Source organism: Tamandua tetradactyla, chromosome 17, assembly GCF_023851605.1.
Source record: "Tamandua tetradactyla isolate mTamTet1 chromosome 17, mTamTet1.pri, whole genome shotgun sequence".
NCBI classification, from domain to species: domain Eukaryota; kingdom Metazoa; phylum Chordata; class Mammalia; order Pilosa; family Myrmecophagidae; genus Tamandua; species Tamandua tetradactyla.
In genome coordinates this window covers 61,260,499-61,279,258 of record NC_135343.1, presented here as the reverse complement: position 1 = coordinate 61,279,258, position 18,760 = coordinate 61,260,499, and the positions used below count along the sequence as shown (strand labels likewise).

At 44.8% G+C, this 18,760-nt stretch overlaps 1 protein-coding gene across 4 annotated transcripts in view; it reads right to left on the bottom strand.

Moving 5' to 3' along the window:
- The window catches only part of POLR1A (RNA polymerase I subunit A), a 101,456-nt gene that overhangs the window by 56,723 nt on the left and 25,973 nt on the right, over positions 1–18,760 (bottom strand). For all 4 annotated transcript variants that reach the window (XM_077134860.1, XM_077134861.1, XM_077134858.1 and 1 more), the window contains 9 exons: positions 17,786–17,871; positions 17,562–17,665; positions 13,753–13,839; positions 12,860–12,965; positions 12,426–12,588; positions 10,839–11,009; positions 10,581–10,703; positions 8,219–8,449; positions 2,923–3,177 (listed from right to left, as the gene is read on the bottom strand). In XM_077134860.1, the coding sequence (XP_076990975.1) occupies positions 2,923–3,177; positions 8,219–8,449; positions 10,581–10,703; positions 10,839–11,009; positions 12,426–12,588; positions 12,860–12,965; positions 13,753–13,839; positions 17,562–17,665; positions 17,786–17,871 (1,326 nt within the window). The remainder of the gene's footprint in view (positions 1–2,922; positions 3,178–8,218; positions 8,450–10,580; positions 10,704–10,838; positions 11,010–12,425; positions 12,589–12,859; positions 12,966–13,752; positions 13,840–17,561; positions 17,666–17,785; positions 17,872–18,760) is intronic.

Below are 18,760 nucleotides of genomic sequence, written 5' to 3'. Positions count from 1 at the left end.
TTGTACAAAAAAGGAACAGTGTCACGAGGCATGCAATGATGTGAATGAACATGTGGGACATCTGGTGAGACAAAATAAGCCAGAAACAAAAAAATAACAATGGTATGGTTACCTGCAGAAAATGCTTATAAGAAAACAGGAGCCTAGATTGCAAGCTTTTAGAGCAGACACTTTAAGTTCGGGGCAGTGATTATTATTTCTGGATTTTGAGAGGCTGTTTATATAAATAACCTCATATTTAGAGATAAGAACGATGCCAAACAGGTTGGGGTTAAAGCAATTCAGCACATAGGGGTAAGGAAGACAGGATCTATATTTTAGAATCACACATACTCTTTCTGACCAATGGAAGAAAGGTTTATTTGATCTGGAACTGAAATTCTCTGTAGTGCATAATCTAATTCAGCCTATCTGTACAGCTCATTTGAACAAATGAAACACAGGAAGCAAAGAATAAGAAAGAGGTCCTTTAATCCTGTATGGATTATTGTACTGCCTAGAAACATCCTAGAAAATATTAAGCAGATAATCAAAAAAGTATTGGCAAAGTCCCCTGAGGGAGGGGAGAAAGAATATGGAACTATTAAACCTTACCATCAGGGAATCCCCTGATACTGTGTTAAACTTTCGGGATACCCAAATCAATAGGCCACGCCCTCGATCATGAGGCTTACTCTTACGAAGCTTATGTAGGTAGAGGAGAAGCTTAAGCTACCTATAGGAATGCCTAAGAGTTACTTCTGGAGGACCTCTGCTGTTGCTCACATGTGGCCTCAGTCTCTCTAAGCCCAACTCTGCAAGCTGCCCTCCTCCCTACGTGGGACATGGCATCCAGGAGTGAAAGTCTCCCTGGCAATGTGGGAGATGATTCCCAGGAATGAATCCAGACCTGGCACCGTGGGATCAACAATTACATCCCGACCAAAAGGGGGAAAAGAAGTGTAATTAATAAAGTATCAGTGGAAGAGAGAGTTCAAATAGAGTTGAGAGGCTTCTCTGGAGGTTGCTCTTATGCAAGCTTCAGGTAAACCTTACTACCTATCATAACCTGCCAACCCCAACCAGGACCACTCCAGCCAATCCCAAAAAACACCTAGGACAGTATACAAGATTCCACAAGGCTTCCAGGCACTGGTGTAACTTTTCAGAGACCTAAAACCTCCAGATGGGTCCCTGGTCCAGATAGGACCTAAAACTTAGCCTAGCCTCCCCAGAACGTCAGATAGTTCTATCTTCCTATCCCATATTACTGACAGACCCTTCCAATATCAAAAACTTAAAACTGTCATAGCCCAAACAACCCCAAAGAGAGGATGGAAAGATAAAAGGTGAAGGTAGAATTATACATAGAATATAGGACTTAATAAATGAATATGAATGCTGAATCATTAAAATGGTATCTCTTCTAGTCTCTAGTATTTTAGAGCAGCTAGAAGTAAAAACCTAAAATTGTGAAATCATAACCCATGATAAAGTTTGAAATATGTTCTACAACTAATTGTGGTGCTGTGCTTTGAAATTTATAGCTTTTTTCTATATATGTTATTGTTCACAAAAAAAGAAGGAAAAAAAAGTTGATTGTCATGATAAAAAAGTATTTAAGCCCTCTAGCCTCCCATATCCTGGAGCAGCTAGAAGGAAAAATCTGAGAGGATTGTATGGTAGCCCATGACAAACTCTGGGATCTATCCTATAACCACGTTTTGAAGAATACTTCGAAAACTATTGCTTTTTTTTATTTGCTTTGTATATATGATAAACTATACAACAAAAAAAGTTAGAGAGAGGGAAAAAAAAAACTAGTCACCTACTGTTTCCTGGCAATGTCCCCTTTGGCTAAATGTGACACTCTGCCTCTAGAGGGCCAGTGAACAACAATTCAGTCCGGTGAACCCAGCCCCGTTAGGTGGGCCAACAGCACATAGCTGAGTGCCAGGATTTGGGGCCAAATAGTTCTGGTTGGAGTACCGTCCTCAGTGGCTGGCAGGTTATATGGTGTTTCTCATTTGAAAATAGAAAGTCACCCTTCCTCAAACTGCTCAAGGCAGTGTCTGGCGGAAAGACAGCTGCACAACTACTGTTATATAGTATTTACATAAAGGGACGGTAAGTCAATGTTCAAATTGTTAAAGTCATTTCTTCCAGTTTCTGAGCAAGCAGAGCAGGCGCTTCATCCTCCCCTGCTCCTGTTTACCCTTCACCAAGCCACACCCCTGTTAAGGTGGGCAGAGAAGGAAAGAAAGCTAAACCCAGTTGATGGGTCCCACACATTGGTAAACGGTGACTGGAACATGTTCTACAGTTCTCCTACGGCCTGGCCTTTCCTTATTCTGCGCCTCCCATCAGCACATGCTGACTAGGAAAGATCAGCTGGCCAGGCAAGGTGGGTGGGGTGAGTTATCTCTTTCCTCAGGACAGCCAATGGCATCTGGGTTTGCCTCTCAGAATGGACCTTAGAGAGAGCAGGAAGGAGGGATTCAAAGAGGAGATGCCTTTCTGAGCTGGGAGGTGTACTTCAACTGTGCCCTGGTGGTTACATCATGTCTTTAGACTCATGCTTGTTAGATCTCAATGGATCAGCCATCTATGGGCTGTGGAGACACTGGCAGTTGGCTGCCAAGGGCTTACTAAAGGCTGTTAAGCTGTAGAAACCAAACACCTCTAGAAGATGAGACCTACTATGTAGCTACTAAACTTGGCTCTTTGGGCTGGCTATCACAATTTTCTTCTGACTTTCATTTTAAGAGATAGAAAGAAGTTTCTCTGCTGCTATGCAAGTAGAGAGCTGGAAACCTCACCCGGAAGATGTCAGGATCCTCTGTGCCCCATTCCCCTGTCTGGGAGCCACCCTCTGACCTCAGGAGCTGGTGAGTCAAAAAGGCTGCGCGTGGGTCACGAGGTTGTGGCATAGGCCAGACGCACCTTGGGAACCAGGTACTGCTGATCAGTACAGGCCAGGACGTAGGCCTCGGCCCGGCCCAGCTCACTCTGGGGGAAGTGAGCATTCATCTCATCTCCATCAAAGTCAGCATTATAGGCCTTGCAGTTGGCATAGTGAAGCCGCAGGACTCGCTCTTCGGGCAGGATCCGGGCACGGTGGGCCTGGATGGAGGGTCTGTGTAGGGTGGGCTGACGGTTCAGTAGGAGAATGTCCCCATTCTTCACGTGTCGGCACACCTGGAGCAGAGTGGAGAAAGGGCTAGGTGATCAGTGGGAATTTCAGCATCACAACTACTCCAAGGGCTCCTCAACTCAGCTTGGTCTGGATGTGGCCTACATCTGTCTTGGTTCTATTCTAAACCCCTTGGGGGTTTTAGTCTGGAGCAATCCCCTAGAAATCCTTGAACCCTGAGAAATAGCTACTAGGCCCCCCTTAGTCCTGGCCCTAAATAACCCTTATCCCAGCTCTGGGCTCAGAGGTACAAGCAAAAGACAATGCTACAGGCTCTGCCCAGGAACCTATGGTTTTCTGCCTTCTGGGGTCCTCAATTCCCCTGAGAATTAATCTAAACAATGAAATGGGTACTTTCTCCTGAAGAATGCAAACCTGCACAATCTGTAGGATTAGAAAGGAGTTAGCAGACTTCCTGAATGCCGCCACGGTCATGTTGCCCTAAATATAAATTCCAGGGTTTGAATTCATATTTAACTCGCCTGACCCTGGTAGCGGAGCCGGGATGCGGCACAGGGTTCCTGGTTCCCATCTCAGCACCTTTTGAAAATATTTATCCACTCTGAAAACTAACAAAGAGTGTAAATTAGTATGTCTTCTTGGAAAACAACTTGACAACGACTTCCTTTCAGAAGGAAAAAGGACCAATACATGGTTGCATGAGTATGCATACCTATGCAGTTATGGTTACAGGGCAAAAAACTGGAAATGAGCTGCCTGGCTGATAAGAGAGGCATGGCTAAGTAACACTCACACAGCCCTCCACATCGTGAGTACTACACAATGATAATAAAGGCTGAGTTAAAGTGACCCATATTATGGCAATAATATATCACAGAAAAAAAAACCCAGGTGTGGTTTAAAGTGTTAGAAGGAGGCCATTTAAAACTCAATCCAACCCTACTGCCTAGATCCTCACTGGGCTTTTGATATGGTCTCTGAGAAACATAGAACATGAAGAGAGAGAGCAAAGCACCAATCACTACCTTATCTTAGTACTATCCATGCTACAATAAGCATACATTACTTTTAGGCAACTTTTTAAAAAGGTCTTACTATTTTTAAGGAAAACAAGAAAAAATGCACAGCAGGGAACAAAGGGTCTCTGTCTTCAACCTAAACTGTCCTGTGTTTTCTTCCTCAAAGCACAAAGGCAGTCCTAAAAGCACCTAGCGTGGGTTCAGTCTTTTTGTTCTCCAAGGAATTCAAACCTTTCCTTCCTTGTCCCTAAATCCCCCATTTCCAAGGAGACCTGAACTTTTGAGGATTCCCATGAGCATGTGCCCAGGCCATGGCTGCTGTCTAAGTACACCACACAGCCTGCAGGGACATTAAGGGTTTTATTTCTTTAGCTTCTCAAGGGAGAAACTGCCCAGACCTGTGACCCAGACTCCAAATCCCAAGCGGGGCTGAGGCGCTGAGTCTCATAAATTTGAAACATCCTCCAACGTAAGCAAACTCCCCCAGCTGGGGAGGTACACAGGCCAGTTTGGCTGGCACTGGCCAATCCAAACAGAAGCCCAGGAGCATGGGAGGCTCTCCGTGCCAACCCAAACCCAAGGCCCTTCCTTTTTCTTGTCTCTAAATAAACACCACAGTGAAAACAAGTGTGTCCCAGTGCCCAGGTCAGGGCTTTCAGAAGCAGGCCCAGGGCCAAAGGCCTGCCTCTGGCAAACTGCTAGGAAAGGAAAAGAGACTCAGCTGTCCCGGACACTTTCTCCTATTATCAGACCCAGGGGAAGGGACAGAGACTTCACATTTCATCTAACCACAGACCTTTCAGCCATGTTTTCCCTTATCTCTTTTGCCCTATCACCTCACCCCACCCTTTAGCCCTGCCCTGATTGATAAGCAACATATAACCCAGCCTTTCAAGGTGACAAATAAATGATAAGGATACACACACTCTACTATGTTCATAAATGAGCATTATACATAACATTATCGAGGTGTTAAGAAAGTAAAAATAGGGTGGGTCACGGTGGCTCAGCAGGCAAGAATGCTTGCCTGCCATGCCAACCCGGGTTCGATTCCCGGTGCCTGTCCATTTTAAAAAAAAAAAAAAAAAAAAAAAAAAAAAAGAAAGTAAAAATAATTATTCTTAGTCGCCAGGTTCCAATTTAAGAATCCCTCTGGTTTCCTGCAGCTCCTAGGTCCAGGTCATCAGGTCAATCTTGTACTTGGGTGTGCTCTCCCAGGCCCTACACTTGGGTCTAGCCATTCCACAGGGGCTTCTCAAGCACCTCTTACTGCTGGGTGCTAGGAGGGGGTGGTGAGAGGGCACAACCATCCTGTCCTTGTGGGATTTAAGGGCATAGGGCAGGGCTCACACAAGCCTGTGGGAGCTAAAATGGGTAGAGTAGGGGGCATGTGGGGTGGGGACACCTGACCCAGGTTTGGGGAGTAGCTTCCTAGAGCACAGGTTGGCCAACAACAGGGCCTGGCCACCTGTTTGTAAATAAAGTTTTTCTTGAATGTAGCCATGCCCATTCATTGACAAATTGGCAATAACAGCTTTTGCAACACATGGCACCACACAGCAGAGTACATGCCACAGAGACCATGAGGCCTACCTACAAAGCCAAAAATATTTACTGGTCCTTGACCAAAAAAGTAAGCAGGCTCTGACCTAGAGGGATGAGACAGAGGGAATAGTAGGCATTATCCAGGGAGCCTGTGGAGGGCCAAGTGTTCCAGCAGGGCCTGAAGGTGAGAGGTGAGGCTGGAGGAGTAGGCAGAGGTTCAGTTAATGCCCTTTGCATGACCATACCAGCACAATGGGGCGAGGCTGACTTGCCTTCTTCTCCTCACCTCTGACCTCACAGGAAGGAAGCTCCCTTTGGCATTTATTTCACCTTCTCATTTCCATAATGTCAGACCCCTTCCTCCCATGTATCCTTCTGCTTTTTATTTCAAATTCCCTTAGTGACTACTTCTGCTTCCTCAGCACAAATATTCCAAAACCTGCTTATGGGTCATAGAAAACTTTTTCGTTTAGCCAGTCTGAGGGATCTTCCCATTGTTTCCTCATTCAAGAATGACTTGAACTTAGATGTTAACTGCACAAACATCTAATAAGCGACACCAAGAGACACTAAGATAGCAGGGGCTTGTCCTGACCTGGAAACACCCCAATTCCATGCAGGAGAGAGCAGATAGTCAAGTGAGGCTTCCTTGGGCCTCCCCTCCTGTTCCCACATCTCAGTCTTTCCAGAAACCATTCTCTCTCAACTGCACTTTGTGTTCATAGAAGTAACCCTCTGACAACTCCATTTAATAACTCTATATCCCCTAATCTAAGCCCTGCTTTTCTTCTCTTTACAGAAGGTCTCTTAGATTCCGCTTCATCGCTTCAGGCTCAGGAGGGCCTCAACTTGCAGATTTGCTTTCATCTCCTTTATATGAGCCCCAATGCCCAACCTGTCACCAAGTCCCACCAGCTCTCCCTTTGAAATGTCCCCTGCATCTTTCCCTAGTTCTCTCAGCAGCCTTCGGGGCTCAGCAGCTAGTTCCTGGCTGCCTTTCAGAGACCTGCCCTTCACGGTCCCCTCAAACTTACTTCCTGGGTACCATACGCATCACTGCTTTCCTCCCCTGTTGTCCACTGTGCCTGCTGTGACACCCAGCAGTGGGCATTTATGAGCGGGTTCCTCCACCATGCCACAAATTCCAGGGACACACACATGTGGGTTTGGCAAAGCCCTGACAGGTTGCAGTCACATAGCACTACCTGACCCCACACTGCCTTCACCTTTCATGAGCTTTATTTCATGATTTCCTATTGTCATAATACGCAGACGGTTTCATATGCTTACACTGAGCTAACATAAAGATCATTTCTTTCTTGTCTTCACCAAACTGAAAGTAAAAATACACCTTGGATTCTCTTGCATTTTCACACAGCTCCCAGGAAAACACCAGACAAGTAAAAAAGGCAGCAGAGTGAGCCTGGAAACAAAGTTTAACTAATGTATTAGAAATGAACACAACAGGTGACGAGATGTGTGTCTGCATGTGCCCCTGTCACAAAACAGGAATGGCTGGCATGTTACTGCTCTGCCTCAGGAAAGTTCCGAGGAGGAGCAGAAAAGCAAGGCAACAGACTATTGGCACCATGACCCTCACGGAAGAATGATGGGGACCAACCATCACTGCAGCAATGCCAAGAGTTCCTTCTTTCCTTCTTTATTCCTTTGCAAAGATTCTTCAAGGTTGATGGAAATTGTGCAGAACTTGAACTCCTTGCTAAAAAAGACCTAGTTAGCTATCAGGTACAGATGGAGCAAATGACAAGGAGAGGTCTGACCAAGGTGCAGACTGCTTATGAAAACCAGTGGTCATCTCCTGACTTTGGGGATCCATTTCACTCCCATGGCTTCTGCCAGTCACCTTGTTAGGGGTCACTCGCTACTCCCCTCTATGCATGAACAGCCAAAGTCCTCCACTAAGGGCCCCCAGCCTCAGCAGACACTGCTGATCAATCAGCACTCTTTCTGGTTAAACCCAGTTAAAGCTTAACACAACATCTGAGCAGCTAGCTACTGGCAAACACTTGAAATTGAAGCAATAGATAAGGTCTTCAGGCCCCACTCCAAGAGATTCTAATCCAACAGATGTGTGGGAGGAAGGGGGGCTCCAGGGCTGCTACTGTTGACACAGACCTGTTCAAGAGTGGCAGGTTCTCCAGCCCAGGACCACAGCTGTGTTATGATTCAAAGGCTGTGTTGAGCACAAGGGGCCCAGCACCAAGAGGTATAACATGAGATGGCCAAGACAAGTGCTGACGATGTTCCCCATGCCTGAGGAGCCCAGGCTCCAGCTGAGCACATAAGGCTGGCACCAGGCAGCCCCCAAGGAACTCCCATGTGAGGGTTTGCACCACCTTGGGGAGACAAGGCCAGTACACACGGCCTCTAAGGAACCTCCAAGTGTAGCACGAGCTTCACTTCAGATATGCAGGAAAAGCTCACATGGCACCCATGTCAGTGACACCTGACAACCAGTCTTCAGAGGGCAGCCCCCCAACCACCCCTGCCCACCACTTACAATTTTCATCCCCTGGGGCTTAGGTGCCCCTGTGGTTGGAGTCAGGAGCTGTTTGGCCACGGCCTCCCGCTGGGTGGTGTCCACAGCACTCAGTGCAGTGCGACTGCCATCCTCATTAATGACCATGGAAGCTCCCGGGTGCATGTTGGGGCCATTGATGACTGCTTGTCTCAGTTCCTGAACATTCCAGGGGGTAACTGGCTGAGGGTAGGTCAGTTTTGTGGCAAATACCTGGAAACAAGAAGTTAATGTTAATATCCAGGTTGGGCAGAAAAAGGACACACAGACTCTAAATCTGACTCAACAGGCTGAGTGACTTCTCCTCAGATGTGGAGAACCTTTCTGCCTTAGCTAAGAAATATTCATCACTGAGTAAAGCAACATCCTATCTGACTCCCCCACACAGCCATTTTTCCAGACCTGCCCTCTCAAGGGAATAGAGATCAGGCCTCCTTTGAGTTTATACATTACAATTTTTTTAACCCATTCTAAAATTTCATTATTTTCTCATCTGATGTAAACTCCAAGTCCCCCAAAAAGGAAGCACAGCATGGGACAAGTTTGAAAGCAGTGGCAAATATCTGCCCCAAAGATCACCACATACTTCCTGCACCCAGACATCAGCAACTGATCATGGCACTTCTCCAAGCCCAGATATGATGATGGAATCTCAGAATTCAGCAGTTTCAGCAGTTACTGCAACCAATGTGCTGCCTGAGACTGCAAGCACCACATTGCTCTCCATGAGAAAATGCAACATGCTCGTTTAATACTAGACCTGCAATAAGCTCTAAGGATGGGCTTCCAAACTACTAAATGTTATTCACACTCGAAGTGACTCAAAATGCACATAAATACATCAGACCCTGAGAAGTCCTACATAAGGATTTGTTGAACTTTTTCCAGGTCTCTACTCAGATGGCACTTCATAAGAGGGCTTCCCATCCCCTTTCTGCTGTACTCTCTGCAGATGCACTTACCACCATCTGACCATCCTCACACCCTTGTCTTTCTATTGACTGTCTCTCCACCACTGGAACACCAGCTCTACGGGGTAATCTAGCCTACCTGGCTCACTGCTGGCTATCTTCTTTCCCAAACTTACTGGGCTTCCTCTGTCCTATAATACTGCTTGGCTCTGTGAGAAGGATATGCTAGAGGGAGCAAGAGGTCATCTACATGCTCTGTCCTTTGGTCACCCTCTGGAAAACATCCCCAGGCAACTGTGGCCCTGAGATTTGGGGCAGGTAGAGGTGGGTGAAGGGTTTATTTCCAAGTCCCTCAGGGGACAAGCCACTGCCACATGAACCCGGATGTAAGAAAGAGAAGCCCAGCCTTCCTTGAAGGCAGCACCAAGTCTCTCCCAAAGCTGGGGACATTAAGACTGTAAGGTCGAAGGCAACAGGGGCTGCCCCTGCCCTCTGCCCAAAGAAATCATTGAACAGGCCTTGGGCTCTCCCTCAAGGAAATCAGAGAGGACGGTTCACACGAGAACATCTCCACTGGGCTTCACCATGCCTTGCCACATAGCCTGCTTTCTGATGCAAAGACCATATGGTTCCTAAGAGCAGCGGGAGTAAAATGGAGCATTCTCTGACCTCTGGCCACACCCTTGCTCAGGAAGCCCAAGTATGCCCCAGAGGCAAGGTGACAGTCACATAGGAGGCTATTGGAACACCTCAGCTCTGCTCATCACCAGTGCACTCCTGAAAGCTGAGCCGGTAGAGGGCAAGTTTCAAGGAAATGAGACTGTCCACAGAGGGAGGGAATTAAACCATCTTCACATTATTGCCCTCAAGGCCCATTAAGAAGAAAGCTGGTTAAAGGGTGGCTGCTAATGGGTGCCATAGCCTCAAATGATGGGAAATGCAAGAGGAGATTGCCTCTCTGCACAGACATGAATGGATGGATGGAGCTTGCCTCCAGGAGCACACGGCTCAAGGCTGTGCTCTGCAGGCTCTCCCTCTGCTCCTCGTCCTGACAATTAGGGATACATATTCCTAGAGAGTGTATAGGACTGAATTGCTTTTTCCCTCTTCCCTCCCCATCACTATTCAATTGGACCAAAAAGGTTTAAAGTCCAAGCAAAGACAGGCAAGAAGAAGAGCTGCAAGCGGGGATTTAGAATGCCTGCCAGTCAGCTCCCTAGGACCCCAAGAGGTGGGTCGTCTTTGTGGGCGGAGGGTTTGGGGGCATGGTCTGGAAGAAGGGAGAGCCATGCCATCAAGCAGCCTTGAGTTCTGCCAAATGGCTTTTCCAGGAAGAGGCAAATTCTGCCACCACTCAAGCCACTGCAATCTGTGGTGACACTTCTTCCTAAGCCCTCTCTACCCAACACCAAGAAGTAAGCCCCGCCACACACCATGGGAACGCCAATCTCATTGGTGTTAATGTACATGTCTGGGCAGATGACAGAGCGGGCTGCGTAGTCCACTCGCTTTCCCATCATGTGCTTTCGGAACAGGCCATCCTTCTTCTCAAGGATCTGTATTGGGGAAGAAGTCCATATTATGTCTCAGAAAAAAAAAGTTCCAGTATATTTATTATTTTCTCCTTTCAATACAAATATGTTTACTGTGCACTCCTTTCAGCTACCAATGGGAATCCAGCCTCCGCTTACCTGTCTGATGCCAGGATACTTCTCCATGATTAATTTGTCCATCTCGCTATCAAATACAATGTTGACATGGCTCTGTAGGCGAATCCAGATGTTATAAAGTTTGTCTGTGAGGGACTGACCTGAAAGCAAACTTAAAAAGGATCGGTCCACCACAACTGAAGAGTCTTTTTCCTGGGAAAATAAACAACAAATTTATGGGTCTTCCGTTAATGGAGCACAGATAAATTTCTGCAGGCAATGTTCAGAGCTCCCCTGCTGAGGGAGCCTCGCAGGGAAATGCGGCTAAGTGGTTCCTTGTATGGCACCACCTCGCTCAGGGCTACAGGATTACCTGTGACACAAGGCTACTGAGTGCCCAGTGCTCACAGTGGATACCATGTGAGCAGAATGTGGGAGGTAAGGGCAAGAGAAGAACTGGTTCCACTCATTAGAGAAGAGGGTATACGGTAGCAAGGACCTTAGGAATCAGAAAGGATGCTGCTCTTTTTGTAGAAACTATGCTTTTTTTTGTTTGTTTTGATGAGGGAAATGAACATTTTCAAGGGGAATGAAAATTAAATTCTTAGCCCCTCCGATGCCCCCAAACTGGACAAGGACCTATAGATGGCAAGTTCTCTTAGACAGTCAATTTTTAATAGCAACCTCTAAATTGGCAGATCAGAAAACTTAAGCAAAATCAAAGAACGCTCGAAGAAGCAAGGCTGGGTAACCCAGAGTGTATGTGTCCTGGAGAGAGAGCAGGCGCCCTCTTGTGCTGGCCCTGGTTTCTGGTATTCTAGGAGCCCTGCCTACCCAAGATAGAAAGCCATTCTGATTTGCATCCAGAGTGTTTAGAGCCAAAGGCTTTAGCAATCTCAACAGGCTTTCTGAGCACCTGATTTATCTTTACCCCCACTAAAGACCCACAAGGGGTCGAACGTACCGGAAGGGCTCAGAAAATATCGGTTGAAATAGGAAAAGAAAATTTGGCTCCACCTATTTACTGTGGAGAAAGCAGAGGCCCTAAACCTGACATGGTTATTCTGAGAAATCCTTACTCTACAACACTGCCTTCCTAATCCCAGTGATGGAGAGCTTAACAAGCCCAAAGCAGAGGTGGGCCATGCAGGCTCTATCTATTGCTATAACCTGGAGGGATTTTCTGAATTTGAGGGAAGCTGACTGTTCTTTCTCCAGCGGTTGTCCACTGCCAAGGAGGGCAGGTGGCCCAGAACAGCCCCTGTAAAATTCGGCCAGAAACCACCAACATCTTATAGTGGGGACTAGGCAAAGAAACTAAAGTGACCCAACCTGGTGCACCCAGTAGGGTGGGGGTACACCCAGTAGGGTGGTGGTACACCCAGTAGGGTGGTTAGGGCAGAACCCAGACCTTTTTATGCTAAGCCCCATGCTTTTTCCCAATATAGTAACTAGATTTCCCAATATAGTAACTAGATTCTCCCCAACCTCACAGGTCACACTAAGGGGTGCCACCTGCTGTACAGGACACCCCAACTGGCATCTCCCAGCAGTGTGCTGCATTCCACACTTCAAAGAATAAGAACTAAGTGCATCTGCTTGTTATACTAGCACTGAGGCAGCTCTGACCTCATCTGTGACAGGTGCTGCCACCTCACATGGCAACTTCTGTTCTTGGGCCATCAATGCCAGAAGTTTTCGGATCAGGACTGTGTCCTTCATGACAGCCTGCAAGTTCACTGTCTGGCCATTGGTAAACATCTGGTCCCCCAGGCGATTGACAGGGCGATACCTGCAGGTGAACGTGTAGTTAATAAATGCTAAAATGATCTTGTTCTCCGTCCTCTCTCCCATCCCTTCTGGAAGTAGCCACACTCCACCATGCCCAAATGTCAACATTTGGTCTAATGGGAGAGGTATGTTCTCCCACCATTTACAGCCCAGAAGAACTGCTGCTTTATTTCTCAATGCCCTTGACCCTCCCAACTCCTCTTATATATCATTACTAAATCACATTACAACTTTTTTCAGGTGAAACAAGTTAATTAAAAAACATTCATTACCTTGAGGGTGGCACCACCAAGAAGTCTAGAAAGAACATACTGGGATTGAATCTGGACTCCACACCAACAACTTCCAGTCCCAAAAAAAGGTAATTCAGAAAGAATCCTGTGTTGAGAATAAATAAACCAACATGACAATTTAAATATATATATAAAGGCCTGGAAGGATGATAAAAATATTACTGAGTGGAAAAAAAATACAGGACAATATGTAGAGTAGTATCACATTTTTTGTTATAAAAATAAAAACTAAAAGATCATAACTTTCTGTGTGTCTCAGAGCTTGCAAGGCAGGTGAGATGGCAGTTGCTAAGGACAGGTACTATAGGGATAATGGTGGTTATCCTGGGGGCTGAGATGGGCCAAGACAAAGAAAAAATTCCCTTATTTCTCACTACCCTCCTAAACTACAGACTTGCCATGTGAGGGCGTCAATATTTTGCATTGGCTTTGTTAAACGCTCAAAAAGCAATAGGGGATTTCGACATTATTTAGGGAACTGAAATATATAAAAATCCTCATAAAAAAAGACAAATTAGAGCTTATTCACAAAACCACCACAGGGAAAAAAAAGCCTCTTATGGGTATGTAAAACAGGGAAAGTTACACTCAACCTTCTAGAAATATGTCAAACTGAATCAAGCAAGGGACACCTGGAGCTGTAATTTAATGCCAAACTCAGCTACTACCAACAGCACCTTCAGAGCCCTGGACATGATGTTTTCTCCACTGCACTGGTTTCTCAACAACTTTGGGCCTATGGAGCAATTTCGGGAGAGATCTATATTAACCACAACTTAAATAGCAAAAATAACAATTAAGCCAGGTAAGAAAGTCCAGGAGATTAAAGCCGGGAGGAGAGGAAAGACTATTTCTTTAAGTTGGCACAGCACCTTCATTTCTCCAGAGGGCAATGAGATGGTCCTGGGCACTGGTGGGTGTCAGGTACCCTCGTTTTCCCATCTGAGCTTCCTCAATTCCTGGAGCCAGGAAGGGGAATCAAAACACAGTAAGCCAGTATCAGGCACTCCTTCTGTAATGAGATTTATCAATTCTTTATCCCCACATCGCCAGGCCTGCGAGCTGACCACAAAAGTCCATCTCTACAACAGCATATTCCCAGCTCCGGATTTTTCACCCTGAATCTAATTTCTAAAATAACAAAAGCAACATAACTATTGTATAAAATCTAAATAAGAGTAAAAGGAAAAAAACCCCTCACGATTGCATTAACATAACTATTAACACTTTTGTATATTTTCACATTCTTTTAAAAATACAAGCACATTTTGCATAATTGCAAACTTAAGTGTGGATTTATTTTGTCCACTACTTTGCTTTTTTAAATATTATCTTGTGAGCACTTCTGTTGGCTGATTGATTCTTGGCTTTTGGCTTTTTCCTTATTTTTAGCAGCTGCATCATTGGGAGGATGTTTCCTAATTTATTTAACCACACTGTTCTTTGGGTTGATTCTGATATCTTGCCATTACAAGTGACACTAAGATAAACATCTTTACGTACATAGCTTTTTCCAGGAAAGGTTTAAAGAAGTTGAATTACAGATAAATGAGCATGAACATTTTTATGGACAAATAAATCTTTTCTCTTTCTCTTTACAAAGATGATATCAGTATGTCAGTAGACAGATTTTGGTTTCTCAGACTTCAAGCAAGGTCACTGTTGCAAACTGTCTACCAGCTATAACCTACATAAGTCAGAAATCAGACTTAGGGCACCATTCAGGAAGTGGGGTTCCAGCCACTCACACAATAACAAAGATGATTAAGTAGTGCAACCCTCCAGGTTCAAAACCACAAATCTTCTCTGGGACATCTCACTGAAATGAAGCATTGTGCGATTTTCCAATTTTATGTACCAAATCAGCTCAGAAATCAGCCCTTGTCTGTGTTTCTAGCACCTAACACAGTGTATATCACACAGCAGACACTAAATAAATGTTTGCTGACTTGAATATAGATGTTCAAAATAGCCTAAGATAACCTACTCTTTAGCTTTTTTTACACCTTTATAATCCAGTTTCATTCCATCTCCAATTCTTCAATTAGTTTTTTACCATCTGTAGAGGATAGATCGTCACAAGTTTTTGGAGAAATCTGGAACTTGGATAACGATAGATGTACCATAATTTCTTAAACTAATCTCTGTTTAATAGGCATTAAGTCCTTTCCAATTTAAATACTTAATTGATACTGTGGGTCTGTGTGATTCCTTAGGATAAAGTCCTAGAAGTGGAACTGCTAAGTCAAGAAGTCTTCACCTTTAAAATTTTGGTACTCATAAAAGCAAAGCCTTTTGAGGCTTCAGTGTCATAGAAGGAGCTCCGGGTGAGGAATGAAGAGCAACTCTCACCTTCAGGGCTGAGCACTGCATCAGAAAGCCATGTAGGCTCAGTGGGGAAAACAGAACCCACTAACCTGAAGAAGGGTTTTGTGGGCACTTCTGGATAGGAGTTTCTGACCTTGCCCCTTTGAAACAAGTCTGAAGGGCTGAGGGAGACTGACTGAACCTGGCAGTGCTCACCAAAGCCTATCCCAGTAGCTCCCACTCAGCGGCACAGCTGACTAACAGTGAAGACGGAATGAAGTTGCTCAGTCACAGAAATGAGAGAAGGCTCAGAGCCAACAGAAACTTCACAGCAGAGCTGACACAGATGCAGACACATGGAGAACAGAGACATGGATGTTTGGATTTGCTTGGAGCCCAGCAGCTGTCGCCATGAGATGTTAAATAAGCCAGAACTGGAAAGAGCCACCAGAACCAAGACAGCCAACAAAACAAGCCTCAGGGAAGCCGCTGAAGAAGCCTGGAGAGAAAGTTAGCTGACGGCGCCATGCGCCTTTCCAACGAACATCATCGCCTTCTTCAACCAAGATATCTTTATATACATTTTTATAACCTTGCTTTAATTGGACATTTCACAGCCTTAGAACTGTCAATTTGCAACTTATTAAATTTCCCTTTTGTAAAAGCCATTACGGTTCTAGTATATCGCATTCTAGCAGCTAGCAAACTAACACACCAACCCATTCTTACAGCCACAGTGAAAGATTACTTCAGAAGAATGGGTTTAGCACAGGCATTGAAAGGCTACTCAACGGCTAGGCATGTGTGCCCAAAAGAAAGAGTGATAGTCTAAAATTCTGACCATCTGTGTTGTCAATATGAATGTTTTTCTGAGGCATCTTAAGGGCTAGAGCAGCAATTCTCAAACTGGTGTTCAGGGAAAATTGTTTTAAATTGTTTAATTTTATTAGGTCAGTATAGGAAAATCCTCTTTTGCCTTATTAGTTTAACTGTTAACCATGAGACAAAATTAAACCAGTTTTGTAAAGGCAGACAGGTATTCTGGATTGACTTCTAGAACATGGAAAAACTGATGAAATTCAAATAGGTTGCAATTTAGTGCATGGTAGTGAGCCAAGGACAAGATGTGCCAAATACACAATGGTAATTTAGGATGTTACATGAGAGCAAATGAACAAATATGGGAACTCTGTATTCTCTTTGCAACTCTACCGTATATCTAAAATTATTCCAAAAAAAAAGGTTTATTAAAAAAGGAACAAAAACCCAGCTTGTTATTTACTATAGCTTCCAGCATCTTCGACTATATCCATAAATTGTGCATTTCCAGAAAGAGAACTTATTTCTCTGGTTGACCATTATATACTCAAAATCTGGAAAAAGGCCTGGTAACATTATGCTATGGGTTTTCATACAAGTTATTTCCTCAACTCTGAAAAAGAGGTTCCTTTATTCTGACCATACGAAGTTGGGAATCAGAGTTTCAAAGAAGTGAGTCTCCTCTCTAAACCAAGCAAGAGTGAGTGGTACAGCCAGGTGTCACTCGCAGGGCATGCTTTTTCCACCCTAGAGTCAGCATCTATATAGCACATATTACATAACCAGGAACTGATCTTACTGTGCCCCACACAGTACCTTACTTCATCTTGACTACTTCCAATAAACAGTTTAAATAAACATCCAACCACAAAAAATTTTTTAAATGGGTGTACTAGTCAGTGCTCTCAAATCTGTCTGAAGGGCGGGGCAAAGGTCAGGAGAGGAGGATGCTCTCTGTCCTGGGACCTGGGTGGACAGCTAGGGGCAGACTACAGGAGGGGCTGATGTTCTTCGAACTCTTGTTAAAAATTCACAGACAAAATCGATGCAAATGTTCTAAGAAATGATGAATATGCAACTAAGTGATGATATTGTGAATTACTGATTATGTACGTTGTTTTATTTTATTTTTTTAATTAATAAATTAAAAAAAAAATTCACAGACATTTTCTATTTTACTCCAAAATAAATCCACACTTGTTTTACAATAAAATGTTTCTAGTATTTTCCAGGTAAATTTCTTAACTTCTTGCCCCAAAGTCTTCCAAGAAAACAACTACCTGAGGAAAACCACACTTGGTCAGCCCATGGAGCACTGCCATGTACCACACCCCTGCCTGACAGTCCTCCCAGACCAGAGGCTGCGGCTGGGCACCTAGCAGGACACCCATAAGAAGCCCGTATACTGTTCATTCCTCCACTGACCCACTGCTAACACACAGCTGAGAAACACGTGGTGAAGAGGGACCAGGTACACCCAGGGATTAGGACATGTTTAATGGCCACACGTGGGAAACATGGTCATGGAGCAGCTCTCACAACTTGGCCTGCTTACCCAGGGTCTCTGTGTCCTTTTGGTTACCCTTTTTGTGCACTACAGCTGGATACGTGACGGTCAGTTTACTGTTGTGCTCCTTTCTGACAAGTGACCGCCCAGTCCTCCACAGGACAGTTGTGAATGAGAAGAGAAAAACAAGACATTTAGAACAGCTGAGAGTGACTCTAGCCAGAGACCACCCCCCCTCCCAAGGGAGAGAAAGGCAAGGACCCAGCACTCACTTGCAGTGGGGGCATCGCTTAGCAGTCATGTGTGCTTTCCAGAAGTGAGCAATGAGTTTGCTCCTGCTCTCACAGACATTCTTCACCTGTGACAAAAGAATCAAAGAACCTTGAGTTCCATTTCAAATAGAATAACACCCATATTCATTTTATAGTTTTCGCCTTTTTTTTTTACCTAGAAGAAGCTAACCCCTCTCTTTTTCAAATAAAATCTTCTACAGAACCTTAAAATAGTCCAGTTCTGCCAATTACTGAGAGACTGCTTAGAACCTTAAGTTTCCTCATAATAACCAATAGTAACCATATCAGAAAGATGTCACTAAGACAAAGAGACTGTGGAGGTAATGAGGGTTTGGGAATACAGTAAGTAAGCACCCAATATAAGCTAGTTACTTTTATTTAAAACAAACCTCTGAATGAAGCTGGTGTACCCTCCCTGCTGCCTCCTTCAGACAAACCTCGGGGTTGTGAGGAAGGTGCAACTACAGTTGGGCCACAGAAGTGGTTTGGAGCTCAGATGCAAATGAGAACAATTTTTAATATCCACCATGGCCTACCCCAGACAAATTCAATCAGAATCTCTGTGTGAAAGCTGGGCATGAAGTGAATCAGATTTCAAGACTGGTACTGCAAGCTGTTCATCTACCTCATTCATTCATTAAGCAAATCAATACTTACACAGGGGCTATGGGGGTGGGGTGGCAGCAATTTATAGTGTTGGAGAGAGAAAGAAGGAAAAGACAAGAACATCATACTCCAGAACCTTGCTGAACGCTGGATCTCAGCCACGTATTTTTCCCTAAGCCTCTCCCTCCTGCAAGCAGAAACCAGAGAGGAGGAGACAGAGGCTCAAGGTGGGCATGTAACTTACAAGGCACAGCTTCCTAAGAGATGGCTAGGATTCAAGCCCAGGTCTCCCGTGGAAGGCCAAAGGACAAATGCAAATGAGAGTGCAGAGGAAACTGTGACAATTAT